This window comes from Semicossyphus pulcher, unplaced genomic scaffold, assembly GCF_022749685.1.
Source record: "Semicossyphus pulcher isolate SPU_LCO1_2020_fin unplaced genomic scaffold, fSemPul1.0.p SCAF_15, whole genome shotgun sequence".
NCBI lineage: Eukaryota > Metazoa > Chordata > Actinopteri > Labriformes > Labridae > Semicossyphus > Semicossyphus pulcher.
The window spans coordinates 10,494,630-10,503,250 of NW_027211659.1; the positions used below are offsets into that span (position 1 = coordinate 10,494,630).

General features: G+C 44.1%; 1 protein-coding gene across 1 annotated transcript; it reads left to right on the forward strand.

Annotated features, from left to right (window-relative positions):
* Window positions 1-577: 577 nt before the first annotated feature.
* Window positions 578-6,234, forward strand: LOC138592273 (atypical chemokine receptor 3-like). The gene is made up of 2 exons (XM_069663016.1): window positions 578-704; window positions 3,293-6,234. Exon 2 carries the CDS (start codon window positions 3,362-3,364, stop codon window positions 4,499-4,501), a length of 1,140 nt encoding a protein of 379 aa, XP_069519117.1. The 5' UTR covers window positions 578-704; window positions 3,293-3,361; the 3' UTR covers window positions 4,502-6,234.
* The last annotated feature ends 2,387 nt before the right edge of the window (window positions 6,235-8,621 follow it).

The following is an 8,621-nucleotide window of genomic DNA, read 5'->3' on the forward strand; positions in this document are numbered from 1 at the left end:
TTATATTAAATATAATACTACACATACTTTGAAGGGATAATAACATTTATAAACCTGAGACTTAAGATAATGTGTAGTTTAATGCAGGATGTTGTATGAAATGTTTTATTATGTATTATTATATTATGTATTGGCATAAATGTAGAAGCCAAAAAACATTCAAAAACTCAGTTCTGCATACAAACAGGAAGTAGTGCGTTATTAAAGTTATACAGTCCACGCTTTGTATAGGCCCTACTACAAAATAAGATAGAATATCATCTTATAATACACGTAAGACACGTATAGACCTGCATGTTATACTAAAAACGTATGACACAAATGTCCAGTTCAGCAATGTCAAAGAGTTCAATTATGTTTTGGCTCGTAAGCAGGAAATTCTACGTTTACGTCTTTTTTTTTGTTCTTGGCCGAAACTCGCCGGATTTAGTCTTCTGCTGTTAAATGAGCGCCAGGGGCGATGCCATGTCAATACGCAGAGCTGTTATAGGACCAGCCTTGGAGGCGTAGCTCTTCTCTCTGAGTATCAGCAAGTGCAGAACAAGGGACAGGCTCAGATTTATTTAAGGAGGCGGAGGGCAGCCTGCACAAGTTTCCTGCAAGCGGAGTTGAAGTTTTTCGTCAACACCAGAAGTAAGAGAAAACAAAGCTGAACTTTATTTTGAAAGAGGAGACTTCAGCGACAGAGGAGGAATCAAAAACAGGTAAGCTGCTTGCAAGAGTTTACATGGGGCAGGATAGTGAGTGCACAGGCAGTTTCTAACATGAGTTTAAAAGCTGTATTGATGCTCGATATTGATACCTGCGAATATCTGAGGTTACGCTGCATGAAAATACTCTTTGTTTTAGGAATAATATTCTCATCATTACACACGGGGACAAGTCATATCCCGAAAAATCCTCTTCTTCTCCATCTTCCCATCGCGTTTCAGCGCTGTTTGTTTGCCTCCCCGTTCAAACCCGGAGTCAGGCTACTGTATACTGAGCCGACATCTGATAAGAGAGGTTTGTTTCCAGCCTGATATACATCAACAATGGCAACAGGGACATTGTATGTGTTTCCCTCAACAGCCTGGGACCTTTCGCTTAATTCGGCAACACTTTTGCTAGTTTTCGATGAGACAATCTCTTTTGAATAGCAAATATTTAACCACATTTAAGTAGGGACTGACAGCAGAAACTTCTGACAAACATGCTGCACCTGCACTATTCTCTTGGGCGGCATTAGCACATGAAAATGGTCTTCAATTGCTTTTATTTCATGTGTATTGAGTAACAAAAGACGTTTTCAGCTAATTTGTAACTGGATGCTCGTGGGCTGAAAAGGGGTGAAACAGAGAGAGAGAGAGAAATGCAGAGAGATACGGGAGATGGACAGGCTCGTGCTCTCTCTCTCTTATCAGATGCTGTGGGTGTTAAAAGGTTAATTAGCTTGAAGCCTGTGGGGCTACCTGGCACCTCCAGGTACTTTCCATATAATATAAGGGGAATTAGACAGAGACCATTGTGAGGGATTATCTATGCATATAAAATCCCTCTATTAGGATGAATAGCACTCTCCGGTGTCTTAGAATAATGGAAAGTAAAATTACATGTCAGGTTTCAGACATCTCTTGGAACTTCTTTATCACAGGCAGAGGTGGGAGAAGAATTGGACCAATTACTGAGTAAAAATAGTAATACCAAAAGATCAAAGTGAGATTCCTAATTGGCCCCTGAGGGCTAGCAGACAAGTACAGAAGCTTTTCTCTGCGTTTATGTTACTTTGTATTGCAGGTAACTGTAAATAGGTTAAATAATAAGGTGGAAATATAACTTTTTTTAGACTTTTTGCATTATTATTAATGGAACATGCATTTTGATGTTGCAGCTTGTTAAGATGCAGCTAATTTAAGCTACTTTGCATATTAGGTATTTGAATCTGTGACAATGACAACATTTTACAAGCTGATCATGTGGTTTGTATGTGTAAAACGTAAAATTCAGTAGAAGTACAAGTGTAAAGTAAATTGGAAACATACAAGTGAACTCATAACAGACACCAAATGCAGACATAACGCACACTAGGCAGCAGGACATCCAAATAAGTTCCAGGTGTCCTTGTATGTAATTATATTAACGCTGCCTTTTCTTTCATCATCCCCTCTGTGACTTTGTGCCAATTATCCCGTGTACAGCGCAAGTCTCCTACACACACACAGATGTCTGACACGCTCACATTTCACTGCTTTCCGCCGTGCTGTGTCACGCAGTGGTCAGTGACCCTCGTTTTAACCCCGGTCGGACCATTTTGCAGGCGTCAAGCCTCCTGCTGATCTCTGCACACAATTCACTCTGTGGGCGTACGAGTCAGCCAGGGGCAACAGCGGGGTTAAATCGCTCGTGTTCTGGTTTTGATCTATTACCTTTCACCTCTGATCTTTCACACTGTGGCAGCCTGCCAGTTAGGGAGCTGAAAGAGACATCAGAGCAGAGAAACACTGAATGCAGACAGGGTTGAACTTTTCAGTGACTTTCAAGGCTCTAAAGAATCATTTTGGCGTGCCAAGCTGCTCCAGTTTACTGCCTCTGTGATCTTGCATATCGCTGCAGTCACCTTTCTAGCATTTATGTATCCTGTATGAAAAATTGTGCGCATGTGTTCCTGCGTTATAGGAATCAGATGTTGTAAAATGACGTATTTGAAGTTATGAGCAGCCTTTTCTTTGATCGTGTCGGTGGTGACAGCTCCTCTCTCACCCTCTCCTCTGAGAGCAGAAGAAAAACATGGATTTTTTTTACTATAACAAGCAAAACATTCTTTAAGGGGGCATCAGGTTACAGACCCTGACCTGCGCTTTATCTTGGAATGCCGGGAACGCTCCGGAAATACACCCTGTTTGGATATCTCTATCCCACTTCCTTACGTCTAATCTGCTCTCTTTGCTAGCTGAGCTAATGTAAACATTTATTGTGCTGCCCCCTGACTGCACATCAATCAAAGCGAACCTCTACGTTTGTGACACGGCAACAGAGAGCCTCTATTAACTCATGAAAGCGGTGTTTTAACAAGTTAACCACATTAAGATTCTTTGGGATCTGGTGGCATACCGCAAGTGGCTGTATGTTTTATTAGCTCAGAGCAGTTCAAGTCCACATGGGGAAAATAAGCCATGCTTTATGTGAGAGAAAATTGCTTAGTAAATGTGATACCAGAACATTAAATGTAAAAAGTGGTAGCGTATGTTGTTTGATCTTTATCCAGATGAATGTTTGCCGCAAGTAATGATCAGTTGATGTCTTGTTTTTGCAGGATCTCTAAGGGTCAGAGGTGCTTCGTGTTCCCTCGCAGTGGTCTGTGGTCCTCTACAAGCGCGGAAAAATGAGTATGAGCACCAGTGAGCTGGAGGACCTCTGGGAGACCATTGGGGAACTCAACTTTTCCTTAACCTTCAGCAACATCACAACAAGTGTGGATGCGATGGTGTGTGCTACAGCGTTCAACCGCAACGCTCTGCTCTACTCCATGTGCGTCCTCTACACTTTCATCTTCATCGTCGGCCTGGCTGCGAACGCTTTGGTCCTCTGGGTAAACATCCGAGCGCAAAGAGACTCCACCCCTCGCCACGAGACGCACATGTACATCGCCCACCTGGCAGTCGCAGACCTGTGTGTGTGCGCCACCCTGCCCGTGTGGGTGAGCTCGCTGGCCCAGCATGGCCACTGGCCCTTCGGCGAGGTGGGGTGCAAACTCACACACCTGCTGTTTTCCGTCAACCTCTTCAGCAGCATCTTCTTCCTGGCCTGCATGAGCGTGGACCGCTACCTGAGCGTGACCAAGCACGGGGACAACGAGGGAGGAGCGCGTAGGAAGCTGATCCGCCGTGCAGCATGTGTAGGGGTGTGGCTTCTGGCTCTTGTCGCCTCCCTCCCGGACACCTACTTCCTGCGCACTGTGAAGTCCACCCACGGGGACACCATGCTGTGCAGGCCTGTGTACCCGGAGGACAACCCCAGGGAGTGGATGGTGGGCGTCCAGCTGAGCTTCATCCTGCTGGGCTTTGTTCTCCCCTTCCCTGTCATTGCAGTGTTTTACGCTCTGCTAGCCAGCTCTTTCACCCGCTCCCCTTCTTCTTCGTCATCTTCCACAGTAGAGCAAGAGCGTCGTGTGAGTCGCAGGGTGATCCTGGCCTACATCGTTGTGTTTCTGGGCTGCTGGGGGCCCTACCACGCCGTCCTCCTAGTTGATTCTCTGTCTCAGCTGGGCCTGGTGCCTCTGACCTGCGGCCTGGAGAATGTGATCTACGTGGCCTTACACCTCACCCAGTGCCTGTCTTTGCTCCACTGCTGTTTCAACCCCATCCTCTACAACTTCATCAACAGAAACTACCGCTACGACCTCATGAAGGCCTTCATCTTTAAATACTCGACGAGGACGGGCTTGGCTCGCCTCATCGAGACGTCCAACATGTCTGAGACTGAGTACACTGCTGTCGCTGTGGACAACCCGCCACAGATCTGAAACTCACAGAGCTCAGTTAGCATTTCTTGAACACTGTCTAGATCTAAGTGACTATAATGCAATATCAACGTATGTTACAACCCATTTGTTCTTATCAGACTCGTTCCACTATCTGCACTGTGTTTGACGTTAGATGACAGTAAAAAGAAAGCATCCTTTTTACTTCCTGAATCATGTAGAGAAGCTTGACGACGGACTAATATCAGCACCGACGGACTGATTTAAAAGCACTTAGAAAGCAGTTTTATTATAACAGCTGTATCTGAAATCATATGAATATCGTGACTCATTCGTTAAGCCAAAACAGTGATTGTAAATGTGTAAAATCATTGCCTGTATTGAGTGTGTAGTATCGTATTGTGTGGATGTGTGTGTCTGTGTGAGTGGTGTGTATTATCTGACGGGCATTGAGCGTTGTTAGTAGAGAAATATTGTTAATCTTTTTGTATCACGTTGTATTTATATAATGTACATTTGAACTGTTATGCCTCCTTGTTGTAAGTCAAAGTCTTCACACACTGATGTCCGCTCAGTGCTCCACGTCACGCTACGCTGCCTCTTGATGCTAGTCGAGCAGAGTTCGCTCAGTCCTGCTGTGTTTTGGAATCATTATTCCTAACCTCATTTAAAATCAATTGAATCCTTCAGACAAATAATGTTTAATAAGTTAAATAAGTTTAATGTTACCACTCCTTTGTCTCGTTTATCTTGTATGAAGATACAGCATGCTAGCTTAGTGTTAGCTTAGAGTAAAAGCTAGCCTGGATCTGTTCTAAGGCAAATAATTCTGCCTACTATCACGTCAAATGTTCACTCATCATTTCTTTGCTTTTTTTGTTCAAAACTAAAATGGAAAAACTATTTACAGAGAATAGTGTTGGCTATTTCTTGGCTGGATGCAGCGACTTCCTGGCGTTTCCCAGCATTTTGCTATTAGCTTAGATGCTAACATGCTGGTGTTGCATGAGTATGGTAAGTGTCCCACATATACTTTTAGCAAGAAAGGAAATAAGCTTTCCCCCCTAATGATCCTTCTGTTCCTTTAAAGACAGCTTAATTATGTCTTGGTGGTGGTTATAAATGATTTACGTTGGCGGCTAATTTTTAGCTTGTTAGCTTTCAACGGCTTCTAAACATTGTCTGGAGGATTCAACTGGGACTACTGGGGAGCTAAAAGAGCAGAGAGATGTAGCTTCTGTGTCTTTTTAAATGTACATTATTACATAAAATAGTGTCACTATAGTCGGCATCAGTGTTAATAGTGCGAAAGATGTACATGTCCATGTGGTATCAATCTTGCTGTGTCAGCAGATACGCTGTAGACGGCTAAAAATTTTACGACCAAATAACATCAACCAATAGCTTTATTACTTTAATGCAGTTAGCAGATGTGGGGAGCAACGACCAAGTGTTTAATAGGGACCAAAAAACATCGCTTTAGAGTTATGTATGTGTGTGTGTGTGTGTGAGCCAAGAGATGATGTCTTGTGTGTCACAAACATTGAGTTATACGGTTTACTCACTGTCTGTCGTAGGAAACAACGTATCCTTTTGATATGCTGACATTTTGTCGTGTGATTGGTTACACATGTATGCTTTTACACTGAAAAGATTTCATGTAGCGATTAGAGCAGGCTGGAGACACGAGCATGTGTCGACATGAACAGAGGCATTCCTTTGCTATTGTAATGTGTAACATGTGTTTTGTTATATATTAAAAAAAAGAGAAAATGTTTTGGACCAGTCATTTCTCTGGCTTTTGTCAAAATATTCACATCTTGATTTCCTCCAAGTCTCACTGAAATAATGTGGTTAAACTGGGAGGCTCCAGTGGAATGTGTTTTGGAAATACATTTTCCGGTCTATTTGAGGCATTGAATTCAGTCACAAAAAAACCCCACCTATCCAAACCCATCGCATTGTGTGGTTTATCCCGGCTGCCGTGTGACTTATGTATTGTAATCTGGGCCAGTCTGTTTATGAGACACGTGCTAAACTTAATGTGACAAGAAATACACATTTTTCATTTATTGTCGCTACAATTTTCCTTCAGACGGGAAAAGAAAAACAATTAACCGGCATCTGACTTTTATTTTGCTTTTTGGGCCGGATTCAACTAAGTTACATTTATGATGTGTTTTCTCATTTAATGCGATGTGGTAGATGCAGGGTATTACATGAGTGTTACATTATTGTCAAACACACACTTCTAGCTCCAGTTAATTATGATAGTGACAGCCATAATTTAAAATTCAAGGCTTCAAAACGGCAGTTCACAAACCACTGTGTACAAGTCACAATGGCTACAGCGTCCTTTTATACAGTCTATCGTGTCAACCCGCCAGCCAAGCTCCTTGCAGTTAACTCCAAGGCCCATTTGTGACTATAGCCCCTTTTACACTGCCAGTTTGAGGCGGGATTATTACGCCTGTTACGTTTCAACTTCTATTACCCCTTTTCCACCAAGGCAGTTTCAGGGCCGGTTCCTGGTCGGTGCTCAATTGCGAACCAGTTTTCTGTGTTTCGACTGAAAATGAACCGGCTCCCGGCCAGGAAAACAGGTTCCAGAGCGGCCCCAACTCTTTGCTGGTCTAGAACTGCGAAGGGCTTACGTCAGGGGCGAGGGGCGGGGTTGCCGTGACCAAAGAGACAAACCAAACGATAGTGTCTGTTTTTGTTGGACAGGTTGTCTTTGGGATCTAATTGGATTTCGGAAAGAGGAGCAACAACGATAAACATACCATGTAGTCCGTCATTGTTATTGTGAGAAAAAGTTGCTGCTGGGAAAAGCGGTCACGTATAGAGTGACGTCATGATGTGGCTCTTCCACGGGCTCCAGCGGGTGGAAAAACAAACTGGTTCCGAGTTGGTTTGCAAGTTGAACCAGCTCCGAACCAGCACGAGCACCGGCCCTGAACTAACATCAGGTTCGCGTTGGTGGAAAAGGGATATAGGTAGATCGCACAGAGGCGGAATGGTGGGGCGAAGTCGTTCTGCCTCTGAGCCGTCATCGGAGGTAGTAGCAGAGGCAAAACAGAGACGAGTGTGTATGTGAAGCTCACGCTGTTTCTTCACATGTTGCGCACCTTTTGCTTCTGCAACACCGCAACACACATTGGGGGTGGCTTTACGCTAGCATCGCTTGGTTCAGTCTAAAATGGCAAAGGCGGCGTAACGGCGGAGCTTGGTAATGGCTCTGTGGAGGAACCGCAACCGCAATGTAAAAAGGGTTATTGCTTCAGCTTCCTCAGGAACCAAGAAGACTGTCTTGGTGCCCAAAGACGACACTACTGCGTCTGTTTGGAGGGATGTGGTAATCTCCCTGGGAGGACTCCCTGCCAAGGTCAACCGTCGCTTCTGCCTGAGGAGAGGAGTGTTGACATGCTTCAACTGTTTATTGCAACTGGAGAGTCACTGTTTGTGTCCTCACAAGTCCCCTAGTTTTCCTGTCTTCAATAAAGATATGGTACTTTTTTTCAGCATTGATCCCGATCACCAGCTTTGACAAAGTATGGTCTTGCAGACAGGATGTGTTGAAGGCTCGCATTAGCAAGAGAGGGACAGTCTCTTTACTGAACCTCTCGTGTTGTAGATTACTCCAATGAGGAAGCTGTGAAGGGATTTCCAAAGGTCAAGCCATGTGAGTGAGCTGCTGAATGTACCCTGTTACACTGCCTTGATCTTGCAGAGCTCCCTGTGTGCGATGGTCACCTCTGACACAACCATCGCCAGCCTCTTTTTTTCTTCTGTGAATGATTTTCTCCACACGGGACCTACTCGTCTGACCTGAACCCTGCCAATACCTTCCTGATGTTGCATCCTGCTGATTGCTTGCTCCGGGTCGGCGACCTTCCATCAACTCACTCACTAAAAAAGATGAAATGTGTAAATTAAACAGCTTTGTAGTCGCTGGAATGCAGATTGTTTTGGACCAAGGGAGGGATGGGTTAACCCTAAGAGGAGAGAGGGTGTGGGCCTGTGTTAAGCACCACATGTTTCAAATCTGAGTGTTTTTATACTGTAAGTTCACAAAAAAAAAGTCTGAGTAATTGAGATTGAAATTAAATATATGCCAAAACAAACGCATGCTGCTTGACAAACACTGCATATCCAGTCTGCA

What these genes read in the sequence shown, in the direction of transcription:
- LOC138592273 (XM_069663016.1), top strand. Translation starts at nt 3,362, where the DNA reads ATGAGTATGAGCACCAGTGAGCTGGAGGACCTCTGGGAGACCATTGGG.